The sequence below is a fragment of the Stylophora pistillata genome, chromosome 1 (genome assembly GCF_964205215.1).
Source record: "Stylophora pistillata chromosome 1, jaStyPist1.2, whole genome shotgun sequence".
In the NCBI taxonomy this organism is placed as follows: Eukaryota; Metazoa; Cnidaria; class Anthozoa; order Scleractinia; family Pocilloporidae; genus Stylophora; species Stylophora pistillata.
The window spans coordinates 59,192,532-59,213,392 of NC_142519.1; the positions used below are offsets into that span (position 1 = coordinate 59,192,532).

Consider the following 20,861-nt stretch of genomic DNA (forward strand, 5'->3'; position numbering starts at 1 on the left):
CGAACTTCTTGCATACATAAAACCGCGTAGTAGATTCAGCATGAATCGCTGCTTACGGAAATTCCCGGACAGAAAATTGCGCAGGTTTGTGTTGAAAATTTGGGAAATTCTAAGATAGTACGGTTTTTTAAATTAATCCCTCATCGCTCAATACTTTTAGGACAATATTTATTTTTTAGAAGAACGAAGGGAAAACTTACAAATTTCTTGCATTTACGAGACCAGGGTGATTTACTTTCTTTGAACAGACCATAACTCCAAGTTAAAATCCTTTTCCGCTTACAGGACAATCAGATTAATGATCTATCATCTGGAGTCTTCATCAACAACGTAGATTTCAACGATCTATAAGTAATCAGTTACAACCTTTAAGATCACATCGGTTTTGTTTACCTTCACGCCATCTACAAAATCCAACTTCCCCTTCTTAAATCGCAGTTCAAGTTAAAGAAAATGTCGTGAAGGTTACCTCTATCCTGGCTCGCCAACGAGGTGTGCTCAAAGTCTCATTATTTATTGAATATGAGCGGATATGTCATTTTTCGTCCTCCACAAAGCGAGTAACAGATTTAGGTTCAGTCGTACATTGACATCGTGGGATGATCATATATCGACCTTTTGAAAATAATAGCAAAAGCGTTTGCTTGACCTGGACATAACACGAATAAATGGTAATCCTGATAGTAAAAAGGCTCGCTACGGCAAAAATACTCAATAGTTAACACTTTTAACTGAATTAGGGGAAATATCTTCCCGTAGGAATTTGGATAAAAACCAGCTAAAGGAGCTACCACCTGGAGTCCTTAATAACAACTCCAAATTGATCAATCTGTAAGTAACTGATATTCATTCCTCTGTTAATGTCGCTGAGAGTTTTATCTCATTATTATCAGATATGATCAAGAAGGCCCTTAGGCTTAGTGGGTGTAGTCAGCCATAAAGAAAGTGAGATGGGTGGGACGGATCACAGATAGACGGTATTGGACAGAAGAGAACAACCCACCTTAGTTTATTTGAGTATCTTCTTAATTAAATAAATATTCATCTTCTACATCTCGGGGGTCTTCCTTTTGTTAACCCCATTTACTATTGCCTTGATAACTCTAAGCGTTGTTGTTGACTAATTTGAATGAGCTGTGAGTATATAGTTAATGAAATACTAGGTCTTTATATTGTATTTACTTTTAATCCATTTTGCGCTCCTCCTGACTTGGGAATAGTAACGAAGTGACCATGTCATACTCGTAACCCTGTTACGAGTATGCAGTGAATAACCTGGTCACTGATTGAAACAGACGACCATTTCGAAAGGGCTGTTCCTGGTTTTAAATCCCGCTCTGACCATTAATGCCGAATAAAACACTTTGGAACTCAGAAGTTGTTATTCCTAAATTCTAAACTACAGAGAGCCTATCAGTCCAAGGAGTTTTTTCAGCCAGTTCAAAGTGATTAAAGTGTAGTAACTAAGTTTGAAAGTAGTTTTAACGACTTTTAAACTCTTTTTCTCCTATACAGACAACTTGGCAACAATAACCTAAAACAGTTGCCAGAGGGTTTGTTCGTTGGTTTAAGGGCACTGAAACGCTTGTGAGTTAATTAAAGGAAAACCTCAATGTACAAAACAAAAATAGTTAAGATCTTTTGTGGAACAATTTCGGATCTATGCAAACTGGAGATGGAGAAACTAATGTGTTTTTTAGAAGAAAAAAAAAAGGAAAAATGCAAAACTGTTGCTGTAAGAGATGATATACCGTGTGATGTGCTAATTGGATGAATGGGCAAAATGATGCGCAGCAAGAATGTCTCCAATTACTAATCAATTAATAACAGCATAGTGGCACTCTACGACAAAAATAAAAACTTGTTTGAAAGCGATCTGCCACATACCTATCAAAAATTACCAGAAATCAGGTTCAACAAAGTGTTGGGCTGGTATTGGGTATCCGAAATCAGGTTGGAAACTCGACATAAAGAGACGATGTAACGAAAATTAACTGAGAAAGGCACTGACCTATTATATCTTAACTTTTAATCAGATGGCTACAACAAAACCAAATTGGAAAGCTACCCAAAGACGTTTTCAAAGATTTGACTAATTTGAATGAGCTGTGAGTATATGGTTAGTGAAATACTAGGTCTTTATTTTGTATTTACTTTTAATCCATTTTGCGCTCCTCCTGACATGCGAATAGTAACGAAGTGACCATGTCATACTCGTAATCCTGTTACGAGTATGCAGTGAATAACCTAGTCACTGATTGAAACAGACGACCATTTCGAAAGGGCTGTTCCTGGTTTTGAATCCCGCTCTGGCCATTACGTGGAGCTGTTTCTCGGTGGTCCTGGGTTCCAGTGCTCGATCCCGTTTTCCGGTCTCAATCAATTGGATCTAATAACATTTTACATTAAATTATTTGCTTCAGGATGCTTGAAAAAGCTCCTGAAAACCAACCGGACAAGTGTAATGTACTTCTAATTTAAAAACCTGATGGTTACATAGCATATAACAAAGTTCTGATTCAAATTTAGCGCTAGAGTTCCTCAACAAGATACAAGTGGACTGTTTTCCCCGTCCTGTTTTCACTTTTTTATGCGAAAAACATACCAGGTGACGTTATTTTGTTTCTGAAAGTTCTAATGAAATGATATGTTATACCTTTCAGGGGTCTGTCTAATAACAAAGTCGAGTTTCTGCCACAAGATGTATTTAGCAATCTATCAAGTCTCACAAACCTGTAAGTCACCAAACAAGATGTCTTAGATCTTAGTATACCATTTGTCATCAAAATCTAAAGGAAAGGATTGCTTTGCTGTTAAACACCAATTGCGTTTTTTTTTTTTTTGCTATACACTTACAAGAATCATGCATTTCAGCGTTCTGCTAACTGTTCTATTATGTTGCTGAGAGTTTTATATAACTATTATCAGATATGATCAAGAAGGCCCTTAGGCTTAGTGGGTGTAGTCAGCCATAAAGAAAGTGAGATGGGTGGGACGGGTCACAGATAGACGGTATTGGACAGAAGAGAACAACCCACCTTAGTTTATTTGAGTATCTTCTTAATTAAATAAATATTCATCTTCTACATCTCGGGGGTCTTCCTTTTGTTAACCTCATTTACTATTGCCTTGATAACTCTAAGCGTTGTTGTTATGAAAGAGGTGGAGAGGTGGAGAGATGCAAAGACATACTATTTACAAGATAAGACAAGAAATAAGTAGAATAACTGTGTGGGAAAAAATGCAAAGCGAAAGGTACGAGCAGGACACTATGTGATGCGCCTGCCCAAGAAACTGAAGTTTTAAAAATTGAAATATACGCATCTAAAGAAACAAAGAAATAGAATTACGGATGGTGATATGGGCAATTCCAGGGGATGAACCACGAACGCACCAAGTCCACAACAAAAAGTGGTATTAAAAAGGGCTTATACTTGTTTTATAAAATTATTTAAAGAACCCTCAAGCGTTCCCGGCTCAGCTTTAGATGGGCCACGCACTTTAAATCTTATTTTACACCAGTATGACAGTCAAATACGAACAGGATTTATAAATTTCCATGTATTGATAATAGACCGTTTCAAAACTTGCAGGTGGTTAAAAAGCAACCAGCTGAAGAATTTGTCAGGCGATGTTTTTTCCCAATTAGTCAAGCTGCAGGAGCTGTAAGTAAAATGTCGTCTGTACAAATGCTTTATATCAACTTTTGCAACACTTACTCCCAGCACTACCCCCCTCCCTCTTTCACAAGTGATATTCTCCAATCTTGGATCCTTATATCCACTAAGATTAGTCTTCGCTCGAATTTCACTCAAGAAAAGAGAGTGTTTAATGGATGTTCCCGAAGGCAGATGTAATTTGTTTGTTCATAAAGTCCAATCAGAAAAAACTGAAAAGAAAACGTCCCACGCAGCAAATTATTGACACTGGTAAGTTGGTTTACTTAATTAGAACAAACCTTAAATCCAGAGTAAAATCCTTTTTCCGTTTAGTCTCTTAGTTTCTGTAGGTAATAAAAGTTTAAGATAACAAAGATCATTTTTAATTTTTTTTATAGGTCACCTATGTTCAATGATCATGATTGGCCAATATAAGAAAAGTGGTCCATAAGATTAGCTCCCTCAAAAGACAAGCTTCATGTGAAATATTTCTTTGGAAAATTAGAACAAGGGTCGTCTTAATGCCGAATAAAACACTTTGGAACTCAGAAGTTGTTATTCCTAAATTCTAAACTACAGAGAGCCTATCGGTCCAAGGAGTTTTCTCAGCCAGTTCAAATTGATTAAAGCGAAGTAACTAAGTTTGAAAGTAGTTTTAACGACTTTTAAACTCTTTTTCTCCTATACAGACAACTTGGCAACAATAACCTAAAACAGTTGCCAGAGGGTTTGTTCGTTGGTTTAAGGGCACTGAAACGCTTGTGAGTTAATTAAAGGAAAACCTCAATGTACAAAATAAAAATAGTTAAGATTTTTTGTGGAACAATTTCGGATCTATGCAAACTGGAGATGGAGAAACTAATGTGTTTTTTAGAAAAAAAAAAGGGAAAATGCAAAACTGTTGCTGTAAGAGATGATATACCGTGTGATGTGCTAATTAGATGAATGGGCAAACTGATGCGCAGCAAGAATGTCTCCAATTACTAATCAATTAATAACAGCATAGTGGCACTCTACGACAAAAATAAAAACTTGTTTGCAAGCGATCTGCCACATACCTATCAAAAATTACCAGAAATCAGGTTCAACAAAGTGTTGGGCTGGTATTGGGTATCTGAAATCAGGTTGGAAACTCGACATAAAGAGACGATGTAACGAAAATTAACTGAGAAAGGCACTGACCTATTATATCTTAACTTTTAATCAGATGGCTACAACAAAACCAAATTGGAAAGCTACCCAAAGACGTGTTCAAAGATTTGACTAATTTGAATGAGCTGTGAGTATATGGTTAATGAAATACTAGGTCTTTATATTGTATTTACTTTTAATCCATTTTGCGCTCCTCCTGACATGGGAATAGTGACGAAGTGACCATGTCATACTCGTAATCCTGTTACGAGTATGCAGTGAATAACCTGGTCACTGATTGAAACAGACGACCATTTCGAAAGGGCTGTTCCTGGTTTTGAATCCCGCTCTGACCATTAATGCCGAATAAAACACTTTGGAACTCAGAAGTTGTTATTCCTAAATTCTAAACTACAGAGAGCCTAACAGTCCATGGAGTTTTTTCAGCCAGTTCAAAGTGATTAAAGTGTAGTAACTAAGTTTGAAAGTAGTTTTAACGACTTTTAAACTCTTTTTCTCCTATACAGACAACTTGGCAACAATAACCTAAAACAGTTGCCAGACGGTTTGTTCGATGGTTTAAGGGCACTGAAACGCTTGTGAGTTAATTAAAGGAAAACCTCAATGTACAAAATAAAAATAATTAAGATCTTTTGTGGAACAATTTCGGATCTATGCAAACTGAAGATGGAGAAACTAATGTGTTTTTTAGAAAAAAAAAAAGGGGAAAATGCAAAAATGTTGCTGTAATAGATGATATACCATGTGACGTGCTAATTGGATGAATGGGCAAAATGATGCGCAGCAAGAATGTCTCCAATTACTAATCAATTAATAACAGCATAGTGGCACTCTACGACATAAAATAAAAACTTGTTTGCAAGCGATCTGCCACATACCTATCAAAAATTACCAGAAATTGGGTATCTGAAATCAGGTTGGAAACTCGACATAAAGAGACGATGTAACGAAAATTAACTGAGAAAGGCACTGACCTATTATATCTTAACTTTTAATCAGATGGCTACAACAAAACCAAATTGGAAAGCTACCCAAAGACGTGTTCAAAGATTTGACTAATTTGAATGAGCTTTGGGTATATGGTTAATGAAATAATAGGTCTTTATATTGTATTTACTCTTAATAAATTTTGCGCTCCTCCTGACATGGGAATAGTAACGAAGTGACCATGTCATACTCGTAATCCTGTTACGAGTATGCAGTGAATAACCTGGTCACTGATTGAAACAGACGACCATTTCGGAAGCGCTGTTCCTGGTTTTGAATCCCGCTATGACCATTACGTGAAGCTGTTTCTCGGTGGTCCTGGGTTCCAGTGCTCGATCCCGTTTTCTGGTCTCAATCAATTGGAATTAATAACATTTTACATTAAATTATTTGCTTCAGGATGCTTGAAAAAGCTCCTGAAAACCAACCGGACAAGTGTAATGTACTTCTAATTTAAAAACCTGATGGTTACATAGCATATAACAAAGTTCTGATTCAAATTTAGCGCTAGAGTTCCTCAACAAGATACAAGTGGACTGTTTTCCCCGTCCTGTTTTCACTTTTTATGCGAAAAACATACCAGGTGACGTTATTTTGTTTCTGAAAGTTCTAATGAAATGATATGTTATACCTTTCAGGGGTCTGTCTAATAACAAAGTCGAGTTTCTGCCACAAGATGTATTTAGCAATCTATCAAGTCTCACAAACCTGTAAGTCACCAAACAAGATGTCTTAGATCTTAGTATACCATTTGTCATCAAAATCTAAAGGAAAGGATTGCTTTGCTGTTAAACACCAATTGCGTTTTTTTTTTTTTTGCTATACACTTACAAGAATCATGCATTTCAGCGTTCTGCTAACTGTTCTATTATGTTGCTGAGAGTTTTATATAACTATTATCAGATATGATCAAGAAGGCCCTTAGGCTTAGTGGGTGTAGTCAGCCATAAAGAAAGTGAGATGGGTGGGACGGGTCACAGATAGACGGTATTGGACAGAAGAGAACAACCCACCTTAGTTTATTTGAGTATCTTCTTAATTAAATAAATATTCATCTTCTACATCTCGGGGGTCTTCCTTTTGTTAACCTCATTTACTATTGCCTTGATAACTCTAAGCGTTGTTGTTATGAAAGAGGTGGAGAGGTGGAGAGATGCAAAGACATACTATTTACAAGATAAGACAAGAAATAAGTAGAATAACTGTGTGGGAAAAAATGCAAAGCGAAAGGTACGAGCAGGACACTATGTGATGCGCCTGCCCAAGAAACTGAAGTTTTAAAAATTGAAATATACGCATCTAAAGAAACAAAGAAATAGAATTACGGATGGTGATATGGGCAATTCCAGGGGATGAACCACGAACGCACCAAGTCCACAACAAAAATTGATATTAAAAAGGGCTTATACTTGTTTTATAAAATTATTTAAAGAACCCTCAAGCGTTCCCGGCTCAGCTTTAGATGGGCCACGCACTTTAAATCTTATTTTACACCAGTATGACAGTCAAATGCGAACAGGATTTATAAATTTCCATGTATTGACAATAGACCGTTTCAAAACTTGCAGGTGGTTTAAAAGCAACCAGCTGAAGAATTTGTCAGGCGATGTTTTTTCTCAATTAGTCAAGCTGCAGGAGCTGTAAGTAAAATATCGTCTGTACAAATGCTTTATATCAACTTTTGCAACACCTACTCCCAGCACTTCCCCCCTGTTCCCTTTTTTCCTTACCCTATTGATATTCCTCAGTTTTCGAACCTTATATCCACTAAGATTCGTTTTTGTTTGCCTTTCATTCAAGAAAACAGAGAGTTTTATGGATGTTACAGAAGGCAAATTTTATTTGTTTTGTTTTCCATAACTTTATCTCAGCCACATTTTCTTCAGGCTTAATTCATGGCGAGGAAAACAGGGCTGGGGATGGTGTTTAAACCAACTGTCGTATTTGATTGATGAGTCAAGCTACAGCCGCTCTAATTACAAAACTTCATTTTCGTGACAGCATTGTACAACTCTTAAATATACGCTTGGTGCTTAAGTTATAAAGAACATTATAAAGAATATTGCCTCTCCACACTCGCCGTCAAGATGTGCTCAAAATCTCATTATTTGCTGAATATGAGCGAATATGTCTTTATGTTAAATGAGTGTCGTCAACCACAAGGCGAGTGACATAGGGTCAGGTTCATTTGTAAAGTAGCATTGTGGAATAATCCTACATCGATCATATCAGAATTATAGCAAAAGCGTCTGTTTCACCTGAACATAATTAACACGGATAAACTGTCAATTTGACTGAAAGAAATGTTCGCTACAGCAAAACTACACAAGAGTTAACACTTTTAACTGAATTCAGGAAAATATCTTCTGGTAGGAATTTGGGTCAAAACCAGATAAAGGAGCTACCACCTGGAGTATTCAATAACAACTCAGAGTTGGTCGGACTGTAAATAATTGAGATTCATTCCTTTGTTGACATTGCTAAGAGTTTTATCAAAGTATTTACTAGATATCATCAAGAAGGTCCTCAAGCTTAGTGGGTGTAGTCAGCTATAAAGAAAAGTGAAAGGGTCGTAGATGGACAGTAATGGACAGAAGAAAATGACATACTTTAGTTTATTAAAGTATTCTGTCAATTAAATAAATAAATACCTTCTTAGATATGTCGGGGTCTTCCTTTTGTTGACCCCATTCTCTCTTTCCTTGATAACTTTGCTTTATTTGTATAAGTGTGGCTGGTATGAAAGGTGGGGAGAAGCGAAAACATAGCTTTTACAAGATAAGAAGAAATAGGTAGGGTAACAGTATGGGAAAAGAAATAAAATTAAAGATGGTGACATAGACAGTACCATGAGATGGACCACGAACAAACCAAGTCCACAACAAAAATTGATATAAAAAAAGGACTTAATTAATTTATAGAATGATTTAAAGAACCTTCATGCGTTCCCTCAGCTTAAGATGGGCCTCGTGCTTCACGTTTCTTTGTACGTCAGTGTCTCAATCAAACGCGAACAGGATTAATAAATTTCCACGTATTAGTAATACGTAGTTTAAAACTTACAGGCTTTTATACGACAACAACATCAAGAACTTGAAAGGCGATATATTTTCCCAATTAGTCAAGCTACAGTGGCTGTAAGTGAAAAGTCGTCTGTACAAGTGATTTATATCAACTTTTGCAACACTTACTCCCAGCACTACCCCCCTCCCTCTTTCACAAGTGATATTCCCCAATCTTGGATCCTTATATCCACTGAGACTAGTCTTCGCTTGAATTTCGCTCAAGAAAAAAGAGTGTTTAATGGATGTTCCCGAAGGCAGATATAATTTGTTTGTTCATAAAGTCGAACCAGAAAACACTGAAAAGAAAACCTCCCACGCAGCAAATGATTGACACTGGTAAGTTGGTTTACTTAATTAGAACAAACCTTAAATCCAGAGTAAAATCCTTTTCCGTCTAGTTTCTTAGCTTCTGTAGGTAATAAAAGTTTAAGATAACAAAGACCATTTTTCATTTTTTTTCATTTACTTAAGTCAACCAAATTCTCCCCAAGCTTCATTCATGGTGAGGAAAACAGGGTCGTGGGTGGCTTTTAAGCTAGTTGTGGTATTTGATTGATTGGTCAAGCTACAGCCGCTCTTAGTGCAAAGCTTAACTTTCGTGACAACATTTTATATCGTGCTAGAAAAGGATAAAGTAGCTATTTACAAGAGTTAGTTTAAATCATCGCGTGCTGTGAGGAGACTCACAGCAACCTCGAGTCAAAAATGAATGTACGCTGAAAACTGACAGTTTGGATGAGTCAAACTTGCATTAGTGGCAGTGAAGAACTGAAGAGGGCAACTCCTCCTCTTTAAATAGTAGTTGTATAGAATATTTTAAAGGTTACTTTAATCCAGGCTCGTGATCGAGATGTGTTCAAATTCCCACTATTTGTTGGATATGAGCGATATGTCTCCATGTTCAAAGAGTGTGATCGACACTGAGGCGAATAACATAGAATTAGGTTCGCTTGTAAATTAGCATCTTGGAATGATCTTATATCGGTCATATCAGTATTATTGCGAGAGCGGTTCTTTTATCTCGACATGAAACGAATAAACCGTAAATCCAACGGGGAAAAAAAAGGTTTGCCACAGCGACAATACATAAGGGGTAAAACTTTCATCTGAAATCATGGAAATATCTTCTCTTAGGGAGTTGGGTAACAACCAGATAAAGGAGCTACCACCTGGAGTCCTTAACAACAACTCCGAGTTGATCAATCTGTAAGTAACTGATACTCATGCCTCTGTTGATAATGCTAAGACTTTAATCTAATTATTTGCTAGATATGATCAAGAAGGTCCTCAAGCTTGGTGGGTGTAGTCGGCCATAAAGAAAGTGAAAGGGGCTGGGACGGTTTGTAGATGGACAGTATTGGACAGATGATAGTAACATACCTTCATTAAAGCATCCTCTCAGTTTGCTGAGTGATCATATTGTTATTTATGTCGATGGTTCTCGCTTTTTAAACCCCGTTCTGTATTCCCATGATAACTTTGTTTATTTGTGGTAGCGTAGCCGGTATGAAAAGGAGAGGTGGATCTCTAGAGATGGATCACGAACAAACCAGGTCCACATCAAATACTGATATAAAAAATTCATTTTTTACTTATTTTTCAAACATTTTTTAAAATAACCCGCAAGCGTACCCTCTCCTTCTCTTTACGCCAGTATCTCAGTCGAACTCGACGAGGATTTATACATTTCCACATATTGGAATGACAAAGCTTTTAAAAACCTGCAGGTTTCTATACGGCAATAATATGAGGAATTTGGGAGGCGATTTATTTTCCCAATTGGTCATGCTGAAGCGACTGTAAGTGAAAGTCGTTCTCTCATATAAACTATTTGTCATATAAACACATTGTCTTCTAATGGTGCATATTTTATTTTATCCAGCGGATTTTTTAATCCTTAAATACCTGTGTTACACAGAACCGATAAAGGTCGCCTATAATCAATGATCATGATTGGCCAATATAAGAAAAGTGGTCCATAAAATTCGCTTCCTCAAAAGACAAGCCTCATGTGAAATATTTCTTTGGAAAATTAGAACAAGGGTCATCTTAATGCCGAATAAATCACTTTGGAACTCAGAAGTTGTTATTCCTAAATTCTAAACTACAGAGAGCCTATCAGTCCAAGGAGTTTTTTCAGCCAGTTCAAAGTGATTAAAGTGTAGTAACTAAGTTTGAAAGTAATTGTAACAACTTTTAAACTCTTTTTCTCCTATACAGACAACTTGACAACAATAACCTAGAAGAGTTGCCAGAGGGTTTGTTCGATGGTTTAAGAGCACTGAAATGCTTGTGAGTTAATTAAAGGAAAACCTCAATGTACAAAATGAAAATAGTTAAGATCTTTTGTGGAACAATTCGGATCTATGCAAACTGAAGATGGAGAAACTAATGTGTTTTTTAGAAAAAAAAAGGAAAATGCAAAAATGTTGCTGTAAGAGATGATATACCGTGTGACGTGCTAATTGGATGAATGGGCAAAATGATGCGCAGCAAGAATGTCTCCAATTACTAATCAATTAATAACAGCATAGTGGCACTCTACGACAAAAATAAAAACTTGTTTGCGAGCGATCTGCCACAGACCTATCAAAAATTACCAGAAATCAAGTTCAACAAAGTGTTGGGCTGGTATTGGGTATCTGAAATCAGGTTGGAAACTCGACATAAAGAGACGATGTAACGAAAATTAACTGAGAAAGGCACTGACCTATTATATCTTAACTTTTAATCAGATGGCTACAACAAAACCAAATTGGAAAGCTACCCAAAGACGTGTTCAAAGATTTGACTAATTTGAATGAGCTGTGAGTATATGGTTAATGAAATACTAGGTCTTTATATTGTATTTACTTTTAATCAATTTTGCGCTCCTCCTGACATGGGAATAGTAACGAAGTGACCATGTCATACTCGTAATCTTGTTACGAGTATTCAGTGAATAACCTGGTCACTGATTGAAACAGACGACCATTTCGAAAGGGCTGTTCCTGGTTTTGAATCCCGCTCTGACCATTAAGTGGAGCTGTTTCTCGGTGGTCCTGGGTTCCAGTGCTCGATCCCGTTTTCCGGGCTCAATCAATTGGATCTAATAACATTTTATATTAAATTATTTGCTTCAGGATGCTTGAAAAAGCTCCTGAAAACCAACCGGACAAGTGTAATGTACTTCTAATTTAAAAACCTGATGGTTACATAGCATATAACAAAGTTCTGATTCAAATTTAGCGCTAGAGTTCCTCAACAAGAGACAAGTGGACTGTCTTCCCCGTCCTGTTTTCCCTTTTCATGCGAAAAACATACCAGGTGACGTTATTTTGTTTCTGAAAGTTCTAATGCAATGATATGTTATACCTTTCAGGGATCTGTCTAATAACAAAGTCGAGTTTCTGCCACAAGAAGTATTTAGCAATCTATCAAGTCTCACAAACCTGTAAGTCACCAAACAAGATGTCTTAGATCTTAGTATACCATTTGTCATCAAAATCTAAAGGAAAGGATTGCTTTGCTGTTAAACACCAATTGCGTTTTTTTTTTTTTGCTATACACTTATGAGAATCATTTCAGCGTTCGGCTAACTGTTCTATTATCGCAGGATTTTATCGAACAACCAAATTGAAGAATTACCACCATCGATATTTGTTAATCTGACCCAGCTCAGGACATTGTGAGTAGTGATGAATAGTTTGAATTATTGATTGGTTGTTAGTTATTTTTTAATCGATTAATTGATTTATGAACTTGGAAAATTAAACACTTAAGCCAATTTAAAAAAATGCTTAATGTAAATTATGAAAACAAAAATTGCTTAGTTAGACTTTCCTAGAACTGCTCTCAAATTCGACAATTTTTAGAGCTATGCGAAGTCAAAGAAAGATCAACTTAATCGTCAAGTATTGCTCTTATTTTTTGCTTTCATTCAGGACGAATCTAAAAACTTGTGTCAATCTCTCAATCGATTGGATACAAGATTAAAACTAACTGCAACTCGGTCAGTCGCTTTTGCTCGCACTTGAAGTCGGTTGCTTATTCTGGTATCTGCACTTAGAGTGCTCTGGATTTGTTGCGATTAGTTTGGCTTTGGTTTTCGGGCACTTACTGGAAAGGCACTCTATATACTTACCAGCCTTAAAAGATTCAACTTTCAAATTGAAAAAAAAAAGAGAAGGAAACAACTGCCATGAATAGTTATATGATTGGCAATTTAACAGAAAAGTGGAGAAGAACAAGTTAAAGAAGCTCCATCCTGAACAATTTTGGGGACTGACAAAGGTACACGACCTGTAAGTATTTCTTGTATATCTAAGTAGTTTTGGTATCTAGTTTTTAGGTTTGAATTTGTTATTACGCTGATTTGTATGATCCAGCCTGACTGACGGATTTTTTCCGCATTGTAGTTGCCTGCAAAATACGCTGGGATCGATCACGTTTTCAAATTATGGACATTTAAGGCCCTATGTTATAACGTCTCAATGTTTCTCCAGAATTTCTGAAATAAATGCTTGTGGAGGGTCTGTGGAGATAACTGGAGAACGTGCCTTAAGGTTACGGTGATGATGGAAGGGGATAGGTCGAGTTAGAAATAAGGACTGGGATTTTTCGAATATCTTGGGAATTAGTGGTAAAGTTTATGCAATGATGATGTTTCATTAGAAATGACCAAAAACTGCAAAAAACCAATTTGATTACATTAAAAATTGTTTTAAATTATTTTCCTTGTTATGAAAACAGTGAAAACAGTTTTCCTTTTTTCACTAGCTATTTATCGGAAAACGAGCTCGAATGTTTGCCAACTGGAATTTTCAAAGATCTGAGCGAGCTTTTGATAATGTAAGTAGGCAATGAATCATATGGTGATTAATTTCATCGAAGTGGTATCTTTGTATCTTCTACCAATCGCACTTTTTGGTTTTAAATCCACACATCAATGCTGAAAGATGGTATCATTGCTTTTGCGCTGACTGATTTTTTTATCTTCACCTCTGTCAGGGACATCTTTGGAAACAAATTGACTGAAGTTTCCATCGACAACTTCAAAGATATTAAACAGTTGAAAATTCTGTGAGTGTTAACTTAATAAAATGACAATCAATATATAACAGGTGCTTCAAGACTGTAGACTTCCATCCTATTTAATGAATTCTTACCCATCTAATTTCCAGATATATGCATTCCAACCAGATGAGGGAGATTCCTTATGGATTTTTCAAAGTGTTAAATGATATACTGCGAGTGTAAGTTTTTTATATTGTTTTATCTTAAAATTTAAAGTTTTTAACAAGGCTTGTTGACAAGTTGTATGCAGTTTTATTTATCTATTTAGTCGAAATAATTACACTTACAGGAGTTTCGACACAAATCTGTTGCGTTGCAATATGCACAAGGACGACGCTGACCCTGCTTTCATATACAACGACGCCCTTTTTTGGCGCATTCTTAAGACTCGGGTCCTGTGGACAAGTTTTATGCGATTTTAATCATCCATATAGAGTAAAAATTTCTTAGAAGACTGGTTAATTCCTATTTTACAATTGCAGGAGTTTCGACACAAATCTGATGTGCTGTCATGTGCACAAGGAGGACGCTGACTGTGCTTTCATTTACAACGACGACTTTGCTAACTGCGGGAGTATGTTTAAGAATTCTGCCCCAAGGATAAGTATCTGGGTGATTGGAATGTTTTCTCTGGCTGGTGCAGTGTTTGTCATAACCTGGCGAGTGATTTTCAAAGAGAAGAATGTGGTACAGTCCATCATGTTGCTACATTTGGCGGTGTCCGATGGTGTGATGGGCACCTACTTGATCACTGTCGGCACCAAAGATCTGCTGTGGAGAGGAGAATATTACTTGCATGACTTTCAGTGGAGGTCTGGCTTGTCTTGTCAAATTATTGGAGCGATCTCCTTGTTGTCAAGTGAGGTGTCAGTAATGATGATGACACTGATTTCTGCTGATCGCCTCAAAAATATTGTGTTCCCTTACCAGGGTGCTTCTCTGAAACCAAAGGCAACACATATCCTGTGTATCTCCATATGGGCAATTGGTTTCCTTATTGCCTTTTTTCCTATGTTTGGTATCGGGTATTTTGAAGACCCATTCAGGTACCATAGTTACTATGGTAGAAGTGTGGTTTGTTTGCCCTTGCAGCTTACCTCTGATAAGCCAGCAGGTTGGGAATATTCTGTCGCTATCTTTGTCGCTTTGAATTTTGCTTTTTTCTTGTTCATCATGGTTGCTTATGTCACGATATTCCTCAAGTCTTACTTGTCGAGCCGGCGATTAGCCCGCCAAGGTACCGCAAGAGAGATCCAGGCCAGAAGAGTAAACTTTAGGAGGGAAACGGCTCTTGCAAAGGGGGTGTTTTTCATCATTCTTAGTGATTGTGTCTGCTGGATGCCGGTGATAGTGTTTGGCATGAGGAGCATCATCGAGAAGTCTTTCAAAGCGCCAGGTGACCTCGCCGTCTGGATTGCTGTATTTGCCCTTCCGATCAACTCTGCCTTGAATCCCATCCTGTACACCTTGTCAACAGAACAGGTATGATAGACGCCTCTAAATCAACTACAATCAACAAAAGAGACTTCGTCGACTAGAGCTACAAAAAGTAGGTAGCCTAATCATAGGAATGGTAATGGGTTGAAGCCGACCAGGAGCACTATGATAAGAATGCCCACAGCTGCTTTGATGACTCGAAAATGACCCTGACACTTTTTAAAATCATTGAAAAGCAGAGAGTCACTTGTTTCATTTTATCATGTGAGACCAGTTCAAAGCAAGGAACAAATTTAGATTTTTTTTCGTTTATTGCCTATTCAGGTCCGAGGCATTCTGGGGAACAAATTGGAAAAATTCTGGAACTACTTGAAGAACGTTTTCTTTTGCTGTGGTCGAAATCAGGAAGGTGCGATGTTATGATCATATATTTGAAGAACTAAAACTACAGCTAACACTTAGTGATAAGATATAAACCAAGCAATTGGGTTAACAATTAAAAGATTTCTGCAAGTATAGTTTTTGATTGATTGATTAATTGATTGTTTTCCACATGCATTCATTCATTCAATCATTTATTCCTTCATTTATGCATTCATGCATTTGGGAATTCACTTAAACATGCTTTTCCTTGTTGGTCTCTGCGTTCGTTCGTTACTACTTTCGTTCGTTCTATCAGACACTTCTTTCCGGGTTCGTTCACTAGCCTTTTCTCGTTGTTTTCCTGAAAAGGCGAAGGACAGGGAGAACAAGTGAACCAGCAGGGAATGGATGAAAATGATCAACACGGCGGCCAGGGAGGTAAAAACCTTTCTTGTGCCAGCTAACAATTCTTGGAAACTGTAAGCGAGGGTACAGCGGAATTCTGTGACTAAAACATATTCGATTAATTTTTCAAGCAGAAGTTGAGGGTGCGGAAGCAATCGAACTGGCACATATGGGCGCGCATCTCCCACAACAGGGTAGGCTGACGTTTCCTAACCAAAGCCATCTTAACTGGAAGAACAGTGTCGTATTGAAGTTTCCTTTGCGCTGACGATGTTTATTGTGTTCTCTACCTGGGAAGGTTGGATAATTTTATTCCCCCTAGACGTAGGTCTTTATTGTCATTACAATCGTCCAACATTTTTTCGTTCATTTTATTACTTCTAAATCTTAGATCCCGTCATGTGACACAAAATTTGATCGATTTGAAAGCTTTTTAGACGGTTAGGTGTGTGATCCTAAGCTCACGGTCATTATCATCTTCTGGAAAGGGGAAGAAAGTAATCTAGCTTGTTTAAGAGAAGTTGTTGATTTAGAAATAACCGCAAATACTCAGATACAGTGTTTTCAAAACGTCATGATGAATAACGTACAATATTGTTAATTAGTCGACAACTATTTTAATGTAATGGTATAATTTACCTATTGGTTTTAAGGAGAACTCGACGAAGCCGAAAGAATCGAACCAGCACCTATCGGATCAGCTCAACCAAATGAAGGTAAGTCGTCTTACCTTATAATATGGTTTTATCAACTGGGTCGATAATATAAATTGGCCACCGTAATGAGTTTGTAAAAGTCTAGTTGAAATAATCACAAATACTCAGATTCAGTGTTTTCAAAACGTTATGAAGAGTAACGTACAATATTGTTAATTAGTCGACAACTATTTGAATGCATGGTATAATTTACCTAATGGTTTCAAGGAGGACTCGATGAGGCCGAAAGAATCGAACCAGGTGCTATCGGATCAGCTCAGCCAAATCAAGGTAATTCGTCTCACCTTCTAATATGGTTTTTTCAACTGGGTCGATAATATAAATTGGTCACCGTGAAGAGTTTGTAAAAGTTTAGAAACTCTCTGCGGTGGGCAATTTACATTTATTTATCAACTGAGGTGGTGAAACCAAATCATCTTTTAATACCCTCACCGACGCAACACCACAGTTTCTTCAGAAATTTACTTTACTTAATTTGTTCGCTTACTAATACAAACCGTAAACATGAAATCTTCGGCGCTAATGAGTAAAGTTTGGGGTGGAGAAAGTTGAAATTCAACTTGTAAAATCAAAACCTCAATGCTCTTACAAGAGAGCCTTTGTTGCTCGTAGGTTGAATTGATATCTTGAAAAAAAGCAAGGGGATTAATTTTTCGATTCAAGTATCTTCGGAAAAAGGAAACTTCTTCAGTAAATCACGATGGTCCACGTTAACTGACTTCCCTTTCCGCTCAGAGATGAGAATGACTTTTGATTAGTGAAATCGACATATCCTGCTAACGTTATGATTGTTCCTCTCACTTTCCTCTTGGAACCGTTTATGATGGAGCACGTGACATGTGTGTGACTTTGAACCTGCCGTAAGTCTTCGCGGGGTTACCATTTTTTGCGGAACAAGCCAATGCAAACAAGAGGTCTATATCCCTTCTCGAGTGTGTCGAGAAACAAGATAAGCAAGAGACATACACGCATGAGTACACACAAGTCGACTTTTTTAGGTTGAAAAGTCGTGAAGACCCCTTTTAGAGGGAGCACAATTTAAATACCCATAGTATATTTGCTTATTTTTTCGTTTTCTTTTTACCAACGCAGAGCAAGGGGATCAAGAGCTTGATTCTGTGTCCCATACTCGAGGTAGGTTAACTTTACAAAGAGCTTACAAAGACCTTTATCACAAATTTAAAATTTCTATGGCCAGGAGTGGATATAGTCTATCATCAAACTTCGTATCAAATATCAGAATCATATGGAGAGTGGAGTTCTCAGAGTAGTTATGTCTTTCTGTGAGAGGATATCGAAAAACAATTTTTTCATTAACATAACATGATATGGCAGAATTCTAATTAATATTCAGTAAAAGAAATCAATGTTTATCTTCAACATAATCCTGTTGCACGCTTTCGTTTAGGAGAATGATGTTAGAATGTTGTTTACTGAGCAGCAAGCAGCAACGCATCAAGTAAAACATCTCTTGAATTTTTTATTTTACCTACCGTGTCCATTTAATTGTAGGTAAACGGAGCAAAAGTTTCAGGTTTTCAACCGAGAAGAGGTGAGTGAGCAGAGAGATACGCCCAGTTTTATCTTACGCTGATGACGCGCAGTTACTATTACATAGTTGATAGACATAGTGACTGAGAACCTGACTGCTTAAAGGTTGACTGTTTTTTTTTTTAAAGAGTGACTGTCATTGTAACTGACTGACTAATTGACCGACTGACAGACAAATCGCTGACCAGTCGCCTAAATGACCATTGACTTTTTAACATGGAATTACTGACTGACTACTTATGTGACCAACCGACGGACTGATTGACTGTCTGACTGACCAAACGACAGAATAGGGCTGTTGTCAGAAAAAGATCCCCCAAAAGACTTCTTTCTTTTTAACAGAAGATGGGGACAATCAAGATCTTCAAAGCGTCGAAAGTCGTACTTGGCTGACAAAGTTATCCCTGGAGAGCAAGATTTCGAAAACGAGACAGCACTGTAGGTGGTTCAATTCGAGGAAATTGTTGCAAAAGAAATTTTGAACAATTTTCTAAGCAGAATTGGTCATTGGGATCAATGATGAGATACAGCTGTGGCACCATTTTAACTAAGCGTATTCATTGTAGAAGATTCTTGTACCTAAGAAGAAAATATTTGCGTTAATTTTGTGCCTCAGTTTAGGAGTTTAAAAAGAATCATTAAGTCAGTTCTATTAGACCCCTCAGTGTGCGTTGGTTATTTTAAGTCAAGTCAAATCTCGCTCAGTCTTTGGCTATCTTAAAAACCTTCCCAAAAAATTTTTTTTTCTTTGCTTCAGTGATGGTTTAATCAGTTATAGTTACACACTATCACTTATCTACGTTAAACAAATAATTGATCAAATCGTTTCTTGAGGATTTTATTCCCCCATGATGCAAATCGCGCATGTCTTGAGGCATCCGCCATTTCTATTGACATCATCTTTGGGAGATTTTCGGGCACTCTTTCAGGCACCCTTTCAGGCACCCTCTCAGGCACCTTTTCAGTCACCCTTTCAGGCACCCTTTTAGGCACCCTTTCAGGCACCCTTTCAGGCAACCTTTAAGGCACCCTTTTAGGTATTTCATATTCATGATTGAAGTTTTCGTTATTGCCTCTTAGCATTATCAAAGCTTCATTGTGATTTACATCATCATAGTTTGTACAAACAAAAGAGGGGCGCGGTTGAAACTAATGGCATTAATTGGCTCGAAACGACAGGATGGCACATCGAGGACTACAAGGGTGTTTTTTTTGCCATTTTTGATCACGTGTTTGCTCGTTCGCCCTAATGTACATAATTGTATTAAGAACAAGAAAAGTATTTAAATATATTTGCTGCAGAGTTCATAAAATGCACGCTTTTTGGCCTATGAATTATCTAACATTTGATCCTCGTTTAGACAAAAAATTAAACAGTGCGCTGGCATGAAATGTGGAAAATTTTAATTAATAAAGTTTTAACATATTGATGAAATGGCTCCTGGTTAAAGGATCATGTTAATATATAGCACCATTGAGTATAACTTACGGAGGGTGATTATTAATTAAGAGGTAACGTCGTTAGTAATTAAATAATTAATATATTAATGTTGTAATTATATTCATGTTGTATTAAAATTCTGAGATATTTAGAGATAAAGCAAGTATCTCACCTCAACTCCTGCAACCAAAACAGCATGAAAATTTTGGAGCTTACATATTCATGAAAATGTGAGAAACTGCTTCTAGAATAAAAGAGAATAAGAGAAATGCCAGGATATTCTTTTTCTGTATCGTTTTCCATGTTCTCACCTTTTATTGACATAATTAAGCGATATGACACGCTTCTCCCTACTCCATAACGTAATAAATGAGGATCACGAGGAAAGTTCATAATTATTTCTTATGGCTCATAATAGTTACTGCTTCTAGTTCCACCAAGTGGTGGCGCGCCTGAGGTGTTTATCAACATCCAAACTCGGCTCAGTTCAAAAACGCTATGCAGAAATGACAAGCGTGAACGAGAATAAGAAGATAACAAAGAAGCTAAGATGAAGGAGTGAGATAAGCGAGGCGTTTACAACAGATTTCTAAGCCTTGTTAAATTGTTCTGTCATATCTGTATCTGATCCGTGGGGCATCGATTCTTTAACAACTGTTTCCACGAAAATCGCATTTTTTTTTGTGCGTTAGCATAGATGTTTGAATATTCATGTCAAATGTAGTTTTTGAATTAAGATGGATTTCGATTGCAATCAAATGTGGAGTAAAATCGACTGAAGTTTTCGTCTACTTCGTTTTAACCATTCGGTTCATGACGAGGGACTGTTCTCCTTTGCTAATACATCACGCTACTTATTAACCACACGAATGTGACGAGTCGTGTTGTTTTCCTCTTTACTACAACCTGTTCATACCGAACATACAAATATAATGCCAAGTAGCGTAACTGGTGTTAAAAATGTAGCAAATAAAATTCCTGTTTTCATAAGCGCCCAATATTTCTTAAGTTATCCGAGTTCATCAAATGC

General features: G+C 37.0%; 1 protein-coding gene and 1 long non-coding RNA gene across 2 annotated transcripts; both read left to right on the forward strand.

Moving 5' to 3' along the window:
• The first annotated feature begins 1,381 nt into the window (after positions 1-1,381).
• On the forward strand, positions 1,382-19,825 carry LOC148743429 (uncharacterized). The gene is made up of 23 exons (XM_088726374.1): positions 1,382-1,587; positions 2,664-2,735; positions 3,594-3,665; positions 8,172-8,243; positions 8,864-10,069; positions 10,591-10,662; positions 11,084-11,155; positions 11,599-11,670; positions 12,225-12,296; positions 12,459-12,530; positions 13,075-13,146; positions 13,622-13,693; positions 13,853-13,924; positions 14,026-14,097; positions 14,401-15,400; positions 15,680-15,764; positions 16,088-16,156; positions 16,255-16,317; positions 16,777-16,839; positions 17,047-17,109; positions 17,932-17,973; positions 18,352-18,391; positions 18,733-19,825. The coding sequence occupies exons 5-23, from the start codon at positions 9,978-9,980 to the stop codon at positions 18,830-18,832; spliced, it is 2,265 nt and encodes a 754-aa protein (XP_088582500.1). The 5' UTR covers positions 1,382-1,587; positions 2,664-2,735; positions 3,594-3,665; positions 8,172-8,243; positions 8,864-9,977; the 3' UTR covers positions 18,833-19,825.
• On the forward strand, positions 4,308-6,611 carry LOC148743430 (uncharacterized). The gene is made up of 4 exons (XR_015999795.1): positions 4,308-4,420; positions 4,867-4,938; positions 5,318-5,389; positions 6,437-6,611. It is a non-coding gene; the product is annotated as an uncharacterized LOC148743430 (long non-coding RNA).
• Positions 19,826-20,861: the final 1,036 nt, after the last annotated feature.

Bases quoted from the DNA above. Each gene is read 5' to 3' on its own strand.
- LOC148743429 (XM_088726374.1), top strand. From the start codon at position 9,978: ATGGAAATATCTTCTCTTAGGGAGTTGGGTAACAACCAGATAAAGGAG. The intron at 14,098-14,400 runs GTAAGTTTTTTA...TTACAATTGCAG, and splicing joins TTAAATGATATACTGCGAGT to GAGTTTCGACACAAATCTGA. The intron at 16,840-17,046 runs GTAAGTCGTCTT...AATGGTTTCAAG, and splicing joins ATCAGCTCAACCAAATGAAG to GAGGACTCGATGAGGCCGAA.